This window comes from Pristiophorus japonicus, chromosome 21 (genome assembly GCF_044704955.1).
Source record: "Pristiophorus japonicus isolate sPriJap1 chromosome 21, sPriJap1.hap1, whole genome shotgun sequence".
Taxonomy (NCBI): domain Eukaryota; kingdom Metazoa; phylum Chordata; class Chondrichthyes; family Pristiophoridae; genus Pristiophorus; species Pristiophorus japonicus.
The window spans coordinates 77,596,711-77,618,936 of NC_091997.1; the positions used below are offsets into that span (position 1 = coordinate 77,596,711).

The 22,226-nt window shown below is 46.6% G+C and overlaps 1 protein-coding gene across 2 annotated transcripts in view; it reads right to left on the minus strand.

The window, feature by feature from the left end:
- Positions 1-429: 429 nt before the first annotated feature.
- cd276 (CD276 molecule) overlaps positions 430-22,226 on the minus strand; it is a 381,432-nt gene continuing 359,635 nt past the window's right edge. Inside the window, exon 8 of one of the 2 annotated variants that reach the window (XM_070865080.1) lies at positions 430-5,438. In XM_070865080.1, the coding sequence (XP_070721181.1) occupies positions 5,419-5,438 (20 nt within the window). In that variant the 3' untranslated portion in view covers positions 430-5,418. Of the gene's footprint in view, positions 5,442-22,226 lie in introns of both variants that reach the window. The other variant, XM_070865078.1, reaches the window with a different exon arrangement.

The window sequence follows — 22,226 nt, forward strand, 5'->3', positions numbered from 1 at the left end:
CCTGGCAGGCCGGATATGGCCCGTGGGCTGTATTTTGCACAGCACTGCCCTAACTGATTGGTGAATTACAAGCAGTTTTGAAATTAGGGCCTGAACTGTGGCTGCCCACTTAGAACCTAACCCAACATCCAACAGAAAATAATAAAAACCTCATCCCATTAGTCCAGGCTCAATTCAAACTAAAGTCCCAGAGGCAACAGGGCAGTGTGTAACCCAGTTCATAACCCAGGCCCCATTTTCAGTCTGATAACTTGATCTTGGGCCAGCTCGGTGGGACTATTATCATCCTGGACCTTGACTGAATACGATAATATTGGGTTGACAATTGGACAGCCATGGATCAGATGCCCTCTCAAGTCCAATTCCAAGAAAGATTTTTTTTAAAGCATCCTAGAAATGATTACTGCTCGCTGTTGTTTATTAGACTTCTGTAATTTTTAAACTGTATTTTCAATTACCTAATCATTATTTAATTACAACATTCAGTGAAATAAAGGGTCATAGTAAAACAATGAGTCATGTAGTACAAAAGCACTGCAATACAGGTCACATGGTACAATGGTACAGGTCACACGGTACAAGGTACAGGTCATATGGTACAATGGTACAGGTCACATGGTGCAATGGCACATGTCACACGGTACAATGGTACAGGTCACATGTACCATGGTACAGGTCAAATGGTACAATGGCACTATGGTACAGGTCACATGATACAATGGCACATGGTGCAATGGCACAGGTCACATGGTACAATGGCAGTGCAGTATGATTCATGTGGTGCAGCTCTAAGTACCTGTCCTCCAAAATTTACTACCCAACTCCACTACCAATCTTGTAAACTAACAGCACTTCTGCATATACTATATGAATAGCACACAGAGAGGAGCATCTCCAGACAGTAACCATTATGGACTTGAGGCAACATTGCTACATTGTCTGAGTTTTGCGTTCACTGCCGTAGACATCAGTTGAACCTGGAGAAGAGTTAATTGCCTATAGCACACTCCTAACTTTTTCTAACTACAATATAAACCAGGTGTATTACTTCTCTCCATCACTCGAATAAAAGCTCACACTGCTGCCAGAATTTGTGGCATGTAATTTTTTCTATGTTTCTATAGCAGGAATGGGGTACTGAAGTTGCATGTTCAGCCATGAACTCATTGAATGGCGGTGTAGGCTCGAAGGGCCGAATGGCCTACTCCTGCACCTATTTTTCTATGTTTCTATGTTTCTACTGAAGTTGGAAATCACTTAACTACTTAGATTTGATACACTTTGGCCTTGTGTGATCATGCTGTGTGAATATTAGCGTACAGACACACAACCCTTTCATATGCAATTCCTTTGCCCATTATTTACATGTACATTTGCAAAGAGTCATTTGAAGCTTGTTTTACAGTGTCAAGTGATCTCGGTTTGTTCGAATGAGTATGTTTCGGAACTTGCTGTGGGGCCCGCCTGGGGTCTGTCGGACAGCAGCAACACAGAGATTCAGGCACCATCCGAATTGGCAAGGCTGAAGCTGGAGCAGTGGACCGAGGTCAGCTGAGATTCAGCGTGGGTTACGTCTTGGTAGCGGACTGCAACCTGTGGTGCTCGGTATCAAATATACAGGTGGGAGTCCTGGGTTTAACTTAAGGGGCAGCCTTGTGACTGTGGTCGTGGCAGCAGCCTACTCCTAAAGGGAGTTAGATGTGGCCCTTATGGCTAAAAGGATCAAGGGGTATGGAGAGAAAACAGGAATAGGGTACTGAAGTTGCATGATCAGCCATGATCATATTGAATGGTGGTGCATGCTCAAAGGGCCGAATGGCCTACTCCTGCACCTATTTTCTATGTTTCTATACCTGTGGCAGATATGAGAAATTCGATTACCTGTTGTGCACAAATGTTCTGTCCATTTAAATTGCTGATTAGAAAATAACACTGTACAGACCACATTTGGAGTACTGCGTACAGTTCTGGTCACCATTTTATAAAAAGGATCTAGAGGCACTGGAGAGGGTGCAGAGCAGATTTACAAGGGTGATATCAGAAATGCGAGAGTACATCTGTCAGGAAAGGATGAACAGGCTGGGTCATTTTACTGTTGGAAAGAGAAGACTGAGGGGTGACCTAATAGAGGTCTTTAAAATCATGAAAGGTTTTGATAAGAGTAGACACAGAATTTTTCCACTTGTGGGGAAGAGCAAAAGTAGAGGCTATTGATATAAGATATAAGAAATCAAAGAGGGAATTCAGAAGAAACTTCTTTACCCAGAGAGTGGTGAGAATGTGGAACTTGCTACCGCAGGGAGTGGTTGAAGCGAATAGTGTAGAGGCATTTAAAGGGGACACTAGACAAGGGTGTGAGGGAGAAGGGAATAGAGGGTTATGCTGATAGATTTAGATGGGGAAAGACGGGAGGAGGCTCGAGTGGAGCATAAACGCCGGCATGGACTGGTTGGGCCGAATGGTCTGTTTCTGTGCCGTATATCTGATGTAATCCCACGTAAAATGGTACTGTTTACACCTGAATTTCCAGTGTCTGCCACAGAAGGGCAAGGCTCCTTGTCAGAAGTGTAAAGTTGAAAATTGATCACTTCAAAAAAAAAATGTTTTTGACTGAGGTGGGCATCACGAGAGAAAGGATCGGATGGCCCGCTCCAATCATATGAGCCAAATTTTGGAAGCTAAGGCTTCTTATCACTGCACCCGACGAGGGGATGGCGTAGATACTAGTGGGCCAGAAGCAAATCACAAGGCGGCCGAAATTGATGGCCTTACTGCCCACTGCCGCCGAGATCCACCGACATTCCTCTCCGGGTTGCGCCTAGTGCCAGTTTGCCAGGTCTGGAGCGGGCGGGAGGGGAGAACCACCGGGAGCCGCCCGCTGACGTCAGCAGACGGCCGAGTGGTGCAAGTGACCTCCCGCCTGCCGAGATGCCAGATTGGAGCGGGCGGGAGTTGGCGCCAGCAGGGGGAAGGACCCCCGCGAGGAGGCTGGTCTAACCCCCGAGGTAAGTTTAAAAAACTGAAAAAAAAAAGTTAGCGAACTTTTTAATAAACTGCTTTCACAGCGACTTACCTTTTAATGGGTTCCCCTGAAGGTCTTGCGGGTATTTTTTTTTTTTTTAATCCAATCATTTTTATTTGAACATCTTTGACCTTCCATGGGCCTGACTCCATCCTTGGCGGCAAGCGCCTTTGCTGCCGAGATTGGGAGCTCCCGCCCAGTTCGACGGTACACGTCGCTCGTTTACCGCCGGCCCAACTTTTAAATTATTTTTCATCAATTTCCCGCCCGGTCTCTCGGTGGCCATTGGCGGCCCTTGGACTTCACCTTCACCAAGTTTGTCCCCAAGGTTTGGAGAAGCAAGGGGGATCTGCAGTCGAGTGTGTCACCCGATCCCCTGACCAGCTGTTGCCTTGTGATGCAAACCCATTGTATTCAACGCTGCGTGGCTTACCCCAATCGGGCGCTCTTGCAGAGAAGCAGTGCGTGCAAGGAGTGCTACCCAGGAAAATAAGGGCCGGCAGCCTCTGATTTTCCGTCCATTTAATTAATGGATGGAAAATAAGGGGTTACGGGTCTGCAATATCATGAATTCAGCGAAGGTTCACTCGGTTGATTCCTGAGATGAAGGGGTTGTCTTATGAAAAAAGGTTGAGTAAGTTGGGCCTATACTCATTGGAGTTTAGAAGAATGAGAGGTGATCTTATTGAACTGTGTAAGATTCTGAGGGGGCTCGACAGGGTAGATGCAGAGAGGATGTTTCCCCTCCTGGGGGAATCTAGAACTAGCGGGCATAGTTTCAGAATAAGGGGTCGCCCATTTAAAACGGAGATGAGGAGGAATTTCTTCTCTCGGAGGGGCGAGAATCTTTGACATTCTCTGCCCCAGAGAGCTACGGAGGCTGGGTCATTGAATATATTTAAGGTAGAGGTAGACAGATCTTTGAGCGATAAAGGAGTCAAGGGTGATGGGGAGCGGGCGGGGAAGTGGAGTTGAGGCCAAGATCAGATCAGCCATGATCTTATTGAATGGCGGAGCAGGCTCGAGGGGCCAAATGGCCGACTCCTGCTCCTAATTCTTATGTTCTTATGAATACCAACCCCCCTCGCCAAGAGCACCCAATCAGAGAATTGGGCCACTGACTGAATTGTGTTAACTTCCGTTGATTGTGGTAGATTTTCGGTTTTCAGCGAAAACGGTAGATTTATGCCAAAATTACCGTTTTCGCTGCGCTACCATTTTTAGGCCTAACTTTTGGCCTTTACGTCGGTAAAATCGGCGTTGTACGACGATTCGCGGCGCAAACAGCGAGTTTCGGCAACTTTATTCTGGGGCCGGTAGCGCTGCGAGAGAGGCCTTGGGAGGGCGGAAAAACAACAAAAATTGCAAAAAGCTTAAAGAAACAAAAATTCAAAAAACATTTACAAAAGCCTTACCTACTAAATCGCTGAAAGATAATTAAAAAATAAAAACTTTACCTTACCATTTTTTGCAGGTTTTCATACTTACCGCTGCTGGCAGGGCTGCACCAACAGGTTTGACCTGTCGCTATTCTGGGCGCGGCGTACGGGTCGGGAGAGAGCCGAAAGTACGACGCAAACGCAATCTGTGCCGTTGCACGTTGGCGCACCTCCCCCCGGCGGTACGTGGAAGCACCGCCGCAAAGAGGTGCCCGAGGATCCCGCCGACCGGGATTCCGCCGCGGAGGGGCCAAACTGCGGCTAAAACCCGGTCGCAAACCTGCCGAAAATCCGGCCCAAAGTCTCCACCACTCACCTACATTACCATAAGAAGCGTGCCAAAGTAGAGATTAAAGATATAGGAAGGTTTTCCAAGACAGTGGCAGCCAAGATAGCTGTTACTCAACAACTGGAATGACTAATTATGATTGCAAACGGAGCAGTGATGTTTTATGGAAAGCCAACAGCTGCTTCTGTGTACATCTCTATATTCAACAGCAATAAAGGCACACTAGCCAAAAAAATGACAATTCAATTCGACAGACAACAATACCTCCCAGTTGAAAAATTACACTCAGCTTCATACTGTTTTACATTCTCAACAAGAAACGCTGTCCTTCGGGGACTGAGCCGGACAGAGAAGCCCAACCGTTTGGCTAAATCCATACAGAACGCAATTAGCCACATGCGCAATTTCGAACATCATATTAGCTTTCAAACACGGACATCTGTAGCAATTCCCAGGCTGCAGGAACAAACAGTCTGGTTAAACACGGAAAAAGAACAAGAATTTAGCTTAACGCAGCTGCGCCACTCGGGCCTGGCTTGCTCAGTTAGTCCCACGCCTTAGTCCTGCTCGGTTGGGTTATATGCAATGGTTGCAACTGTTAGTACGGCAGCAAACGGTGAAGCACTTGTGTGGAATGGCTCTTGGCTCGACACCGGTTTTCTCTCTTGTCATTCAAGTACTTCCTCTTCTGCTGAAAGGAGAAAGAGAAACAAAAAAAGAGGTGGGTGATTTGATCAGAAGCTGCTCAGGTGGGGGTGGATCGCACTGTGCACTGCAGGTGCCAAACAGCGTCAACACATTCAAACAAAATCACTTTGCCGGTTATTCTGGCTGAGGCACGGGTCCACTTATTTAACGCCTTCATTAGTGAGCCGAGGAATGCTCGCGTTCCCATTGTCTCGGCGTGGCTCAGTGGGTAGCACTCTCGCCCTGGAGTCGGAAGGTTATGGGTTCAAGTCCCGCTCCGTGGACGTGAGCACTTAAATCGAAGCTGACACTCCAGTGCAACACCTCACCACTCAAGGGGCGCTGCATTGGTAGAGGTGCCTTCTTTCGAATGAGATGCTGAACCGAGACCTCGTCCACCAGTTTAGGTGGATGTTAAAGTATCCCACGACTATTTGAAGAGGAGCAGGGGACTTCTACAATGTCCTTATCTAATAGTGTTCACCGTGGCTCAGTGGGTAGAACATTCACCTCTGAGACAGAAGGTTGTGGGTTCAAGTTCCACTCCAAGGACTTGAGCACATAAATCTAGGCTGAAACTCTAGTGCAGTGCTGAGGGAGTATCTTTCAGATGAGACGTTAAACCGAAGCCCCTCAAGTGGAGGTAAAAGATCCCATGGCCAAATCCGAAGTAGAGCGGAATAGTTATCCCCGGTGTCCCGGCCAATACTTATCCCTCAATCAACAAAACAAACAAAAACAGATTATCTGGTCATTATCACGTTGCTGTTTGTAGGAGCTTGCTGTGCGCAAATTGGCTGCCACATTTCCCACATTACAACAGTGACTACACTTCAAAAGTACTTCATTGGCTGTAAAGCGCTTTGAGATGTCCAGTGGTTATGAAAGGTGCTATATAAATGTAAGTCTTCTTCTTTTATTGGGAAAAATTCAATATCATGTTCCAATGTTTTGAGAATTTTTTTTTGTAAATACATTGCTTATATAAGTGCAAATCTTTCTTTCTTTAACACCACCAAAACAGATTCATCTCATTGCTGCTTGTGGGACCTTGCTCTACACAAACTGGCTGCCGCTTTTTCCCAACCACAGTGACTACACTTCAAAGGTAATTCGGTAGCTTTTGGATGTGGAAGGAGCTATATAAATGCAAGTCCTTTCAAACAGTATTTGAATGGAGCAAATTATCACTCAGTGCGTGGGGAACTGAACAGATCCAGGGGGTGTAACTGGTCTGGGGCGGGAGCGCGAATTAGTCGCTCGTTTTACACCCCGCCCGATTTTCGGTTCTGTTGAAGTCAACAGAGGAGAATATCGAGCGGGTGGTAAAACGGACAGCCAGATACACAGATCGCACCTCATTAGCCCACACTGCTGCTCTGGAGCCTTCTTCTCTCGTCTTGCCTGGTGCCACAAACTGGACACAGCTTTTAAATTCTTGAAGGTCCTTAATGACCCATGAACGACCACATTCTAAGAATTCATTTCAAAAGCCGTCGTAACAACTGCGGTGAATGATCGAGCGAGCTTGAGCTAAGAGGGGGATCACAGGCTGGCTAAAGTCTTTCAGAATTATTCATTGAATACACTGCGCAACGACTAACTTCCGACAGAGTGGAGCGTTCTGCCTGTTGTGCAGTAGCTACTGTTCCTTTCGCAGAATTACAACTCGCCAATGAGCATACTGCACGATATGCAGCTTCTGCCGTTGGATTCAGAAGGTAGGCAGAGAAATGATAACATGGAAACAGCTCATTCAGCCCGACCAGTCTGTGTTGGTGTTCACCTTCCAAGCGAGCGGTTGTCCAAAACCAACGTGCCCGTATTCTTGCTCATATTCCCTTACGCTTCTGGCACCCATTCGAACCTAAACTTGATCGTTGCTCCAATCATTCACTCTGACCATTTGTTTGCCATTTTTTGTTTTTATTTATTCGTTCACGGGATGTGGGCATCGCTGGTAAGGCCGGCATTTGTTGCCCGTCCCGAATTGCCCTTGAGAAGGTGGTGGTGAGCCGCCTTCTTGAACCGCTGCAGTCCGTATGGTGAAGGTACCTGTACTCCCACGGTTGGGTACAACTGAGTGGCTTGCCAGGCCATTTCAGAGGGCAGCTGAGAGCGTGAGTTTGGAGTTGCAAATAGGCCAGACCGGGTAAAGACGGCAGATTTCCTTCCCGAAAGGCCATGAGTGAACCAGTTGGGTTTTTCCTGCAAATCCAGTAGTTTCATGGTCACCATTACTGATCATCATCATCATAGGCAGTCCCTCAGAATCGAGGAAGACTTGCTTCCACTCCGAAAGTGAGTTCGCAGGTGACTGAACAGTCCAATACGGGAATTACAGTCTCTGTCACAGACCATTACTGATACTAACTTTTTAATTCCAGATTTATTTAATTAACTGAATTTAAATTTGCACAGCGGCTGTAGTGGGAATTGTTGTGTATGGAGAGTCAGACTGAACACTGTGAGCTCAAAGTAAAGTGTGACCTTAGTCTTTTATTGCAGGTCTCCAGAGTGCCTCCCCAACCTGTGAAGCCTTCTTAAATACCTGTGCTCCCAAGGGATTATGGGATACCTTGGGACTCCGGGGAATGAGCCATCTGGTGGCTGAACAGAGTAAATACAAGTCCACATATATACCAGGATTTGAACTCACTAGTCCAGGAACATAACCACTATGCCACCGTGTCCCACAGGACAGTATGGTATTATAGAATCATAGAATGATACAGGAGAGAAGGAGGCCATTCGGCCCAACGTGCCTGTGTCGGCTCTGTGAAAGAGCTGTCCACTTAGTCCCATTCTCCCCTGCCCTTCCTCCGTAACCAGGGAAATGCAGGAGACGTTGATCGGGCGGTCGGCCTTTACCGGGGCGATAATTAAAGGCGAGGTGGTCGAGAATTTTTTTTTAAACTTACCTTTGTTTTACAAAAGAACATAAGAAATACGAGGAGTGGTCCATACGGCCCCTCGAGCCTGCTCCGCCATTCAATAAGATCATGGCTGATCTGATCATTGACTCAGCTCCATTTCCCCGCCCGCTCCCCATAACCCCTTATTCCCTTATTGGTTAAGAAACTGTCTATTTCTGTCTTAAATTTATTCAATGACCCAGCCTCCACAGCGAATTCCAGATTTACAACCCTCTGAGAGAAGAAATTCCTCCTCATCTCAGTTTTAAATGGGCGGCCCCTGATTCTAAGATTAGGCCCTCTAGTTCTAGTCTCCCTATCAGTGGAAACATCCTCTCTGCATCTACCTTGTCGAGCCCCCTCATAATCTTATACATTTTGATAAGATCACCTCTCATTCTTCTGAATTCCAATGAGTAGAGGCCCAACCTACTCAACCTTTCCTCATAAGTCAACCCCCTCATCCCGGGAAGCAACCTAGTGTACCTTCTCTGAACTGCCTCCAAAGCAAGTATATCCTTTCGTAAATATGTAAACCCAAACTGCACGCAGTATTCCAGGTGTGGCCTCAGCAATACCTTATATAGCTGTAGCAAGACTTCCCTGCTTTTATACGCCAACCCCTTTGCAATAAAGGCCAAGATTCCATTGGCCTTCCTGATCACTTGCTGTACCTGCATACTATCCTTTTGTGTTTCATGCACAAGTACGCCCCACTGCTGATCCGGTTTCTTATTGGGGCCCTGGCCGCGATCGTTCAGCCCGGCAACCCCCGCTCCATGGTGGTCCAGGTAGGCCCCTCTTTCCTTTGCAGAGTCAGCAGCGTGGGTCTTTCCCTTTAAGGGACGGGGCGGGACGGGACGGCCCCTCGGGCCTGGCGTCGCTGTGCGGCCCAATGTGCAGCGCTGCCGAGGCGTGCGCTGCGTTAGCCCCCCGGGAATGAGGTGGAGCTCTCACTTAGCGCGCCACTTCCTTCCGGGGACGGTAACCCGAATTTCTGGAGAGGGGGCGGAACTTCGACGCCTGGCACTAAGAACATAATAACTTCAGAAACCCATTTCTCCCACGTGCTCATCTCTCTGATCGTCTTTATCCTATGCAAATTTGCTCGTGGCTCAGGTAGTAATCCAGAGATTATTACCTTTGTGGTTCTGCTTTTTAATTTAGCCTCTAGCTGCTCATACTCCCTCAGTAGAAACTCTTTCTTTGTCCTATCTATGTCGTTGGTACCTACGTGGACCACGGCAACTGGATCTTCCCCCCTCCCACTCCAAGTTCCTCTCCAGCCCATAGGGGATGTCCTTAACCCTGGCACCGGGGCAGACAACACAGCCTTTGGGGCTCACACTCTCGGCTGCAGAGAACAGTATCTATCCCTCTAACTATACTGTCCCCTACCACTACAACATTTTTTTAACTGCCCCGCACTGAATGGCCCCCTGTACCACGGTGCTGTGGTCAGTTTGCTCATGCTCCCTGCCCTCGCTAAGTCTCACAGCCCCCCCCCCCCGACTGTTATCGCCCCCGAATTTCACCCCCATTGACTTTAATGGAGTTTCTCCCCCCCATGACTCAGCAACAGTGAGCAAACAATAATGGATTATTCCAAAAATAAATTCTTTGGTTCGTTGTTTTTTTTCCCACACAATTTAAGGTCGCTTCAAGAGATTCCGTGTAAAACAGTTCAACAGTATTCCCGGCATGACTTTGAAATGTTTCATACGTGGGCGGAAAAAAAATCCAACCACCAGATCAAGAAATACATTTCTGGGAATAAAATACCACCAGAGACCTTCTAAATTATTCACCTGTTTCTGATTTGTAGTTCAAAGTCCCGAGAATGCCCAGTGGGAAACAGGTTCAAACTCGTAAAAGGTAATTTAGGACACATATCAGGAAGTATTTCTTCACACGAAGAGTGATCAACACTTGAAATGGAATCCCAGTTACAGTCGGGTGCTTTGAGTCCCTCTCCGGGGACTTGAGCACAAAAATCTAGGCTGACATTCCCAGTGCAGTGCTGAGGGAGTGCTGCACTGCCGGAGGTGCCGTCTTTCGGATGAGACATTAAACCGAGGCCCAGTCTGCTCTCTCAGGTGGACATAAAAAATTCCATGGCATTATTTCGAAGAAGAGCAGGGAAGTTATCCCCGATGTCCTGGCCAATATTTATCCCTCAAGCAATACAACAAAAACAGATTATCTGGTCATTATCACATTGCTGTTTGTGGGAGCTTGTTGAGCGCATATTGGCTGCCACGTTACAACAGGGACTACATTTTTTTTAAAAATGCTTCATTGGCTGTAAGGCGCTTTGGGACACTGTTGGGGTAAAAAGAAGATTCTCTTCTCGGTGGACTCTCTGATGTAAGGAATCGACACCCGCCCATATAGCGACCACGGAGTCACTCAGACGAAACCTCGGTTCAACTAGTCTTTCTTCAAGCATGCAGGGGAAGTGTTCACGGATGAACCTTCTCAGAACAGTTCTACATTTTTCGAGGTGTGCGACCTTCCTACAAAACCACCGATTGGCCGACTGCTATCAGCAAAGTTACATTGATTCGTTGACCCTTGTCAGACTGGCTCTGATTGGTTTGCTTCACCTGTCGATCTCCCATCACATGTCACCCTCCCGGAATGTGTTGTTCAGTGGTGTCAACCTTGCCTCAGTTCCTCATGACGTGTGAATTAACATAGCTTCCCAGGGTTTGCTATCTTGTTCCTAAACACCTACTTTCTTATCCCTTTCCCAAGAGAGCTCCAGTCAAAATGTTCTCATTCTCATGAGATTCAGATGATCTTATAATCATTGTTCCTCGACTATTGGCTCTCCACTGCCCTTGGTGGATGTGATATTCAGAATGTAAGTGTCCTTCAGTCTGTACTAAGGTTAAGACAACTGATGGTTCATTAACCATCAAACTTTGCTGCGTAGCAAGCTTTGCTGATTCCCCATCTTAAAACCCATTGTAAGTGAATTTATAAGCCTGCTTTATATACATAAGCGAGTTTTACATACAATTGGTCAATTTACGATATATTACAATCCCTACCGTAAAGTAGAGGAACTCCCGATTCCTCAGAACCTCCTAATACTGATAAGCCCTATAATCTGGACCATGTGTCAGATCAATTCAACACCTTCAGTAGCCACTTTAGTGACCATCTGTCTGTCTCCACTCTAATGACCGTATTCTATCCCCTTACGACACCCTGAGGTTGTGAGAGGTTCCACAAAATGCATGTCTTTCTTTCTTTCAGTTGGGGCAAAAGCCTGGAATCATTTATGAAGCAATCGGTTGCTGCAAAGACGGTCTTTACGATCTTTCGAGAGGTTCACACTAAGATGGGCCAAAAGGCCTTCCTTGTGTGTGATTATCTCACGGTCCTGTGAGTGTGCGCCACTCTCAATAAGTGGCAATGAAGCCAAAGAGAATTCGACATTTTGAAATTGCTGTTCCAATTAACAAGGTCTCAATCTAATTCCAAACCAAATTCCAAGCCCTACATGATTTGGGTTTGACTTTATTCAAGTAGCTTACGCAGGATGTACAGCACAGAAACAGGCCATTCGGCCCAACCAGTCCTTGCCGGAGGTTATGCTCCACTCGAGCCTCCTCCCATCCTTCCTCATCTCACCTCATCAGCATAACCCTCTATTCCCTTCTCCCTCATATGCTTGTCTAGCCTCACCTTAAATGCACCTAGACTATTCGCCTCAACCACTCCCTGTGACAGCGAGTTCCACATTCTCACCACTCTCTGGGTAAAGAGGTTTCTTCTGAATTCCCTACTGGATGGCCTCTAGTTATGCTCTTCCCCCACAAGTGGAAACATTCTCTCTGTATCCACTCTATCAAAACCTTTCATCATTTTAAATACCTCAATTAGGTCACCCCTCAGCTTTCTCTTTACAGGAGAAAATAGACCCAATCTGTTCATCCTTTCCTGGCAGGTATAACCTCACAGTTCAGGTCTCATCCTTGTAAATCCTTCTTGCAGCCTCTCCAGTGCCTTTACATCCTTTTTATAATACGGTGACCACAACTGTATGCATTTCTCCAAGTGTGGTCTAACCGAGGTTCGATACTGGTTTAGCATAACTTCCCTCCTTTTCTACCTTATTAATGGGAGGTGTTTTTAGTGTATCCTTCAACAGTTTATGTGTGGGCCCTCCCGGATTGCCCTGGAGTCTCCAAGGATTTGAAGATTAATCTCCGACACTGCTGTGAGCAACTCAGGAGAAAACAAAACGGGGCGCGTTCTTCATTTTCTTTGAAGACTTTTGTCTGTTTGTGATAAAAAGAGACAAGTTTGTGAAAGAAGGCTGTTTGAGCAGGGTGGCTGCAGGCAAGAGGTCACGTGATGAAAGGAAGAAAGGGAGAAAGGAAGAAAGGAAAAGGAAGGAAGGAAGGAAGGAAGGAAGGAAGGAAGGAAGGGTGGAAAAGGAAGGAAGGAAAGAAAGAAAGAAAGACTTTCCTTTATACAGCGCTTTTCATGACCACCAGTCTAACTAACGGGACACGCTGTGATGCCCCACTACAGCAAAACCTGTTGTTTTTGATTGTAAGGATGTCCCGTGTTAAGATTGTAAATGCTTTCGTAATCACATTGCGGATCTGTAGCTGGTGAGGTCATGACAATTTTTCGGAATAACTTTGTTCTACGATAACCAAGTGCAAGGCATGTTCGGTTTAGCACAGGGGCACTGCAGAATTGGTTACCTGGCAACAACACTGATGAGCAGCACAAGTTTTATTTTTATGAAGCTTGGATTGCTTTCCTTAACTCTATCATCACCCGTAATAATCTTTCTCATCTCCTGCGTCATCATCATAGGCTGTCCCTCGAAGCGAGGATGACTTGCTTCCACGCCAAAAAGGGCTGAGTTCACAGGTGTTTCAATGTTCCAGATCCCGAACTAATATTCCGGATCCCGAACTGCATCTTGAAGGGTGGAAGATGCCTGTGCGTGGATTTTTTTAACGTGTGGTGGCCGTTTCACACCAGCCACCACACGGGCTTGACAGAGCTAGGTCTTGGTCCAGTGGCAAGGATTAACCAAGACAACTGGAGACCAGCTCTGCTGCACGGGCCTAGTGCGCACACATATCGCAGTGTGGGCTGGCCCGTGCTGCCCCCGGGCCCACGCCTCTTCTAGGCCCCAGACTCTCACCTCTCCTGGGTCCCGGTCACTTCCATCTACAAAGTCTCGCCGCTCCTTCGCCCCTCCTGCTGTGCCTGCCCGCACTGCAATCAGCGACCTGGCTTCGCAGCCGTCGCCCTCCTGCAGCAGCACGCGCTGCTCCCTGCAGTGGTATGCCGCCGCCCGCTGCTCCCTCCAATGGCCCCGGCCTGCTGATGGTCTTGCTGGCCAGGAGCGTGCCTGCAAGGCCATCAGCAGGCCGGGGCCATTGGAGGAAGCAGCGTGCGGTGGCATAGACCAGAAATCATCGCCTGCAACCTTCGGTTAAAGGATGTTTCAGATCTACTCAGAAACCTCTGGTAAACTCACAGTTGACCTCGAATCAGATCCTCTTATCATTCTTCTTCAAGAATAACTTGCATTTCTATGGCACCTTTAACTTGGTAAAATGTCCAAAGGCATTTCATAGGAGCGTTTTCAAACAAAATTTGACTCAGCCACATAACGAGATATTAGGACAGTTGACCAAAAACTTGGTCAAAGAGGTAGGTTTTAAGGAGCATCTTCAAAGGAGGAGAGAGAGGAAGAGAGGCGGAGAGGTTTAGGGAGGGAGTTCCAGAGCTTGGGGCCTAGGCAACAGAAGGCATGGCCACCGATGGTTGAGCGATTATAATCAGGGATGATGAAAAGGGCAGAACATCTCGGGAGGTTGTAGGACCGGAGAAGATTACAGAGATAGGGAGGGGCGAGGCAATGGAGGGATTTGAAGACAAGGAGAATAATTTTTAAAATGAGGCGTTGGCACAGCGGGAGCCAATGTAGGTCAGCGATGGGTGAGCGGGACTGGGTGCGAGTTTGCATACGGACAGCAGAGTTTTGGATGAGTTCAAGTTTATGGAGGGTGGAAGATGGCCACGAGAGCTGTTGCTGGGCAGATGATGTGCCTAAGGCAACCATAAATAAATCTGAATATGTTGTTAAAAGTCAGCAATATTTTATACCCATAATTTAAAGGTGGTGTTATTTCTCCCTCGACTATATTCTCCCCTCGTGCCTGAATCGGGTTATAGCAGATCCTGGACATTTTGTCATTGCTGGGGGACAGTCCCACTGATGACTGCGATCTTCTGGTACCCGTGCTCAAGTGGCCATTGCCCATGCTTGAGCCAAGATGGCGGGCGTTGGCAAGGTATTCGACTGCAGAGATCCATTTATATAGCGCCTTGCATGACCACTGGACATCTCAAAGCGCTTTACAGCCAATTAAGTCCTTCGGGAGTGTAGTCACTGTTGTAATGTGGGAAACACGGCAGCCAATTTGCGCACGGCAAGCTCCCACACAAGCAGCAATGTGATAATGACCAGATAATCTGTTTTTGTTATGTTGATTGAGGGATAAACATTGGCCCCAGGACACCGGGGATAACTCCCCTGCTTTTCTTCAAAATAGCGCCATGGGATCTTTGACATCTATTTGAGAGAGAGCAGACAGGGCCTCGGTTTACTGTCTCATCCGAAAGACGGCACCTCTGATAGTGCAGTGCTCCCTCAGCATTGCACTAGGAGTGTCAGCCTAGGTTTTTTGTGCTCAAGTCCCTGGAGTGGGACTCGAACCCACAACCTTCTGATTCAGAGGCGAGTGTGCTACCCACTGAACGATGGCTGAAAGCAGAGGCAGTGGAGATAACCATCTTCTGACATCCACAGGTAAGAGCAGCATGACCTGCAGCGACAGCCTAGATTTTTGTGCTCAAGTGTCTGGAGTGAGACTCAGAGGTGAGAGTGCTACCCACTGAGCCACAGCTGACACAACTAGGAGGGAGCTAGGCAGAGAGTTCCAGAGGAGTTAGTGGGTGAAAGGGTAGCTTCCCTTCCACATTGCAGCACAGCGGACAGACTAATCTATGTGAGCTTTCAGAAATCCTGCCTTTTGGCCATGGTCTGGAAAGACCTCACAGGGGCACCAACCCGAGTGCCTGCTCCAATTAGCTGACGGTAAAGTGGCACTGACAGCAGCTGTGGAGGAGTTGGTGCCACAGACTGTGCCATCCTTGTGATGAAAGAAGGTTGGCACAGGCACAAGTGGTAACCATGAGGGAGGAAAATCATCAAAGGATATCCTGCTGAAAAAACATTCTCAAACACAAACCACAAATGCCAAGTCTTTCAGTGCCGAGAACAAAGGGAACGCGCGTCAGAATGAACAGATTTTAATTGAGTCATTCCAACTTAAAAAATAAATTGCAATCTTGTTACATATTTCCCATGTCTTGTGTATTTCTTTCATCACAACTTCACACTGCTGCAATATTTCTTCTCCCGCCCACCCCCAAGGGAGAAAATACATTTCTCTCTTTTAGCAAAAGTACTGTTAAAAGTGAAAGCATTTGTAGTGTCAGCTGTGGCTCAGTGGGCAGCACCCTCGCCTCTGAGTCAGAAGGTTGTGGGTCCAAATCCCACTCCAGGGACTTGAGCACATAAATCTAGGCTGACACTCCCAGTGCAGTGCTGAGGGAGTACTGCACTGTCGGAGGTGCCGTCTTTCAGATGAGACTTTAAACCGAGGCCCCGTCTGCTCTCTCAGTTAGATGTAAAAGATCCCACGGCAATATTTTGAAGAAGAGCAGTGGAGTTATCCTGGGTGTCCTGGACAATATTTATCCCTCAATCAACATAACCAGAACAGATTATCTGCTCATTATCATCTTGTTGTTTGTGGGAGCTTGCTGTGCACCAATTGGCTGCCGCGGTTCCCACATTAAAACAGTGAGTACACTCCAAAATTACTTCGTTGGCTGTAAAGCGCTCTGAGTCGTCCTGTGGTCGTGAAAGGCGCTATATAAATGCAAGTCTTTTTTTAATTATCTCATCTGATGTTTGATCTTGCTGTGCGCAAATTGGCAGGCTGATTTTCTCCATTACAACAGTGACCATGCTGCAAAAGGGTCCCATTGGTTGTGACGCATTTTGGGACATTCTGAGGATATGAAAGGCGCTACACAAATGCGGACATTTTCCTTTTACTGATTGATTCACGTTGCCTCTTTCGTCATTCCAGTTGAGACCTGAGTTACACCGAGGGGTTTGCTTTGACGTGAAGGCAAAGCCACTTTGCGTGGAGAGGCTGTTTCTCCTGGCTGGAGAGTCGAGAACCACGGGGTCACACAGTCTCAGAATAAGGGGTCGGCCATTTAGGACGGAGATGAGGAGAAATTTCTTCACTCAGAGGATGGTGAATCTTTGGAATTCTCTACCCCAGAGGGCGGTGGAGGCTCAGTCGTTGAGTATATTCGAGGCTGTGATCGATAGATTTTTGGATATTAAGGGAATCAAGGGATATGGGGATAGTGCAGGAAAGTGGAGTTGAGGTAGAAGATCAGCCATGAGCTTATTGAATGGTGGAGCAGGCTCGAGGGGCCGAATGGCTCCTATTTCTTATGTTCTAACCAGTGTGCTATACCCGGCCTGCTGTAGAAAGAAGAAACTTTCCAATTCTGAAGGTGTAAAAGAGACGAAACAGCAATCCTTCTGATTAAAATAGCCCTGCACTTCAAAGCAAAGAGACGATAATAACTATTACGCACAAAAGAGAACCAATTATTCCACAGTAGAAAAAGACTTACCCCAAGGGAAATCAATGCTCGCTCATTTATCTTTTTTGTAAACAACTATAATTTATATTATAAGCAATCAATCTTGAATCTAACACTATACAAGCTGAAAATCTATTGGAAAACAGTTCTGATTCCAGTCTCCAAATGAAACAATCTGAAATTTGTAATTAATAAGTACAGTCTTTCCATACTTTTTAACTATATTTCCGCTTTGCATAGTTGAAGATCGAGATTGCTATCGCGCATGGTTACTGATGGCAGTGCTACAGTAAAACTTTGGGAACTGTCCCATATGACGAGGGCTTAAAAACCAAGAATGATTCGCTTTAGCTGCTCCTGGGAATATCAAAACTTGGGATCATTTTGTGAGTTCCAAGTGCTTAAATCTTCAATGTGGTCCATTTCGAGGCACAAAAGGAGGTATTTCACTCTCAACAGTCTGGGAGGCTCTGGCCCACTCCGGGGCCCTGGTCCGTGGGATTCCTGGCTGTCTCGGTAAGAGGGAAGCATGGGATCAATTTCCGGTTGTAGACAAGGAGGAGTCATTTGTGACAGAGAGAATAAAACACGAGAAGGATTGAACGTACAAACTAGGAGCAGGAGTAGGCCATTCAGCCCCTCGAGCCTGCTCCTCCATTCAATAAGATCATGGCTGATCATCCACCTCAACTCCACATTCCCGCCCGATCCCCACATCCCTTGATTCCCCTAGAGTCCAAAAATCTATCTAGCTCAGCCTTGAATATACTCAAAGACTGAGCATCCATAGCCTGCTGGGGTAAAGAATTCCAAAGATTTGCAACCCTCTTGAGTGAAGAGATTTCTCCTCATCTCGGTCCTAAATGGCCGACCCCTTATCCTGAGACTGTGCCCCCTAGTTCTAGACTCCCCAGCCAGGGGAAACAACCTCTCAGTATCTGTCCTATCAATCCCCCTCAGAACCTTGTATGTTCCATTCTTCTAAACTCCAGAGTGTATCAGCCCAGTCTACTCAATCTTTCCTCATAGGACAACACTCTCAACCCAGGGATCAATCTGGTGAACCTTTGTTGCATTGCCTCTAAGCCAAGTATATCCTTCCTCAGATAAGGAGACCAGAATTGTGCACAGTACTCCAGGTGTGGTCTTACCAAAGCCCTGTAGAATTATAAGGCTTCCAGACCACACCTGGAATACTGCGTACAGATTTGGTTTCCATATTTACGAAAGGATATACTTGCTTTGAAGGCAGTTCAGAGACGTTTCACTAGGTTGATTCCGGAGATGAGGGGGTTGACTTATGAGGAAAGGTTGAGTAGGTTGGGCCTCTACTCATTGGAATTCAGAAGAATGAGAGGTGATCTTATCGAAACGTATAAGATTATGAGGGGGCTTGACAAGGTGGATGCAGAGAGGATTTTCCACTAATAGAGGAGACTAGAACATGGGGGCATAATATTAGAATAAGGGGCCGGCCATTTAAAACTGAGATGAGGAGGAATTTCTTCTCTCAGAGGGTTGTAAATCTGTGGAATTCGCTGCCTCAGAGAGCTGTGGAAGCTGGGACACTGAATAAATTTAAGACAGAGATAGGCAGTTTCTTAACTGATAAAGGAATAAGGGGTTATGGGGAACAGGTGGGGAAGTGGACCTGAGCCCATGATCAGATCAGCCATGATCGTATTAAATGGTGGAGCAGGCTCGAGGGGCTTATGTTCCTTATTCTTGGGCTGCCAAGTACCTACGCACAGACAATGGATGAGAACAGTGAAAACCTTGGCTGCAATAGCTCTCCAATACTCATTACCTGGACTCACACATAAAGAATGGAAGACGATTAATACCATACAACCAATTCCTTGAACCTCGGAATTCCTAGAACGCTCAGAAGAGACATAAAATTTCAGGACAAAAAAAGTAAAAAAAACAAAAGCCATTCCAGCCATTTATATTTCAACTTATTCATACACATACCTTTTTTTACAAGTTTATCAATGATACAGGTGCAGAACCCTCGTGACCGAGGCCGCTCTGTATTTTGCTTTTAGCCAGATTTTGGAACGTCTTTCTGACGTCACGAATCCGGAAATACCCGAGCCGGATTTTGGAATGTCAGAAGCGGGCGGCGGGGGTGGTGCTCGCTGGGCGATGGTCGCTGGGCAGGCCGCGCCGCCGGGGAGGAGCTGGCCGGGCGGCCCCATCGCGGAGGTGGTATTCAGGCGAGCCGGCGAGGAGGCCTCGAGGTAAGGGCAGTGGCAGCGCGGCCCAAAGTCGGGCAGAGCTGAGGCGAGGGGCGCTGAGGCAAGGCCCGAGGTCGGGCAGTGGCGGGACCTCAAGGTCGGCAGGTTCGGCGGGTCCGGATTCCGGAACATTCCGGAACTCCGGATTTTGGACGCTCAACCTGTACATATTCATTTTTGAAATACTTTCATTTATTTTGCGTCAATCATCACATCAGGACATCCCAAAGTGCTTTACTGCCAATGATGTACCTGTTGTAAAGTAGGAAATGTGGCAGTCAATTTGCGCACAGCAAGCTCCCACAAACAGCAACGTGAGAATGACCAGGTAATCTGCTTTGGTGGTGTTGGCTGAGGGATAAGTGTTAGCTAAGACACCAGGAGAAGTCCTCTGCTCTTCTTCGTAATAGTCTCATAGAATTTTTTTATGTCCACCTGAGAGGGTTTAATGTCGCACCCGAAAAACGACAACTCCGACAGTGCAGCGCTCGCTCAGTATTGCACTGGGAGTGTCAGCCTGGATTACGTGCTCAAAGGTCTGGAGTGGGGCTTGAACCCATGACCTCCTGACTCAGCGAGAGTGCGACCCACAGCTAAACACTTGATAATGGCCCAGAAATTCCGGCCTTGCCGGGTCCGTGCGAAGTGCGACGCGCCCGGCGAGGCCACGCAAAAGCCGGTTCTCGGCACGGGGTGAACCAGCTTTTCCGATCTGGCAAAATTTCTCCAGGCAGAATCTACGTAGCCCCGGGAGAAGGCCATCCTCGGGAGGGATTGGGCTATTTGCCCAACTCATGCCCAGCGAATGTCCTTCAAACTTTTGCACCTGGTAAAAGCAGGCGCATAGTTTACTTTAACCAGAGTAACACTTTTAAAACATATAAAAATGAAATTTAATCATTCATTTTTAGATTAAGAACCTTGTCCATTAAGGTAATTTTCTTTTTAACCCCATTAAAACACATTTTAAAAAGAATTCCAAAAAATATTTTTTTCCTCAAATATTTAATTTCAATTAATTTTAAATAAGTGAGGTGTTTTTAAAACATTGATTATGCTGTGTTTTAGCTGGGGGGGGGGGGTTTCTCATTGATAGTAATGGGAGCCCATACAAATAGAGCTCCCATTATTATCAATGAGAATACTGCATGGTGATTGGTGATCCAGGCCCATGTGACTCCAGCATGTACGTACGTTCCTGAAAGACATCTCCCCATGCGCTACGCAGTGAATGAAGGCCTCCTTCGCTGCTCCGGGACCAACGGGAAGATTCATAGATTGTTTTCAGGTTGGAGGGGTTCGTACGAAGGAAGCCTCCAACCGCATTTTCTGGGCCAATATATAAAAAATCTTGCCTCTGCGCTCACTTCTTTTATCAATTGCAAATCCTTACATCTACATTTACAACGCTGCAATACCATCACTGATGGGAATATGCAATTATGCTGTGACAAATTCAAGCCACAGTCTCCAGTATATGCACGGAGAGGAGGAATTCCTAATGAAAATTTAAAAATAATGACTTTAAAATGGGGACTGAAGTATAGCGGTGTGATTTGGCCCAATCATTCCACAGTCTTTAACCCGACTCTACTGTGTCTTGACTCCGAGTGTGCAATGCTGTGAGAGACTGACTCGTCTATGTTTAAAAATGAAACTGGGTTAGGTAACATTCATGAATTATCGTCCAAGTCTTGAATTGCATTTAAAACTATTTCTCTGCCTAATCTGCACCCTGCAGTTCTGCAGAAATTGGATCTTAATAAATTGTTATTTAAAAAAACAGATCTTAACTCACTTTCTGGTGTAAAGGACGTATCCCAAGGGAGAAGCTGTAAAATTGAGATATTCATCTTCTCTCAGTGTGCAGTTATAATTGGGACTGCCAGTGATCTACAGCCTTGACAAAACTACGCTAACAGCTATTTATAAAGAGAACCTGAATTCATTTTCTTTTTGTTTTAAAAAAAACAATCATCTTTGCCGGTTGAAAGGTCCTTCATTATGAATGGATTTGCTTTGTGTATGAAGCTTTGCTGAAGGGCCTGGATCAAAGGTACAGAGTATATGTGTCCGATTACATTCGCGCAACTGGAAATTTCGCTCCTTGTTTCAAAGATTCATCCATCGCCGTTTTGGAAAGGAGGAGTGGAATTCTCTTTGGAAAGGAGAAGGAAAGTTCGGGGAGGTATTTTTGTTTAAAGTAGATTTCTTCTCAACAGAAAAACACTGTAGCATCACCCTGAATTTCTTTGTCATTTATTAAAGCTGGCAGAGCCCCCATGACATTGCTCACAGTGTATTTCCTGGAGTTTAGACGGTTAAGTGGTGATCTGATTGACATTTTCAAGATGCTAAGGGGAACAGATAGGATAGGTGGAGATAAACTAATTCCACTGGTTGGGATTCTAGAACTAGGGAGCATAGTCTAAAAATTAGAGCCAGGCCTTTCAAGACTGAAATTAGGAAACACAAAGGAAGGTACTCTCTTCTGCAAACAGCTGTTGTTGCTAGATCAATTGTTAATTTTAAGTCTGAGATTGGTAAGACTTTTGTTAATGAAAGGTATTAAGGGATATAGGGCAAAGGCGAGTAGCTGGAGTTAGATCGCAGATCAGCCATGATCTCACTAAAGGGCGGAACAGGCTCAAGGGGCTGAATGGCCTCCTCCTGTTCCTATGAGTTGGAGAATGATTCATAACCAACAAGGTAAGTCATCGACAAAATGTGAGCGGAAAAATGTTACAGAGGGTAAATGTGATGCTTACAGGAGGTACGTGCGCATACAGAGCGGAGCTAATGTTTCAGGTTCATGACCATAAGTTCGGACGAAAGGCCATCGACCTGAAATGTTGACTCTGTTTCTCTCTCCACAGACGCTGCCGGGCCTGC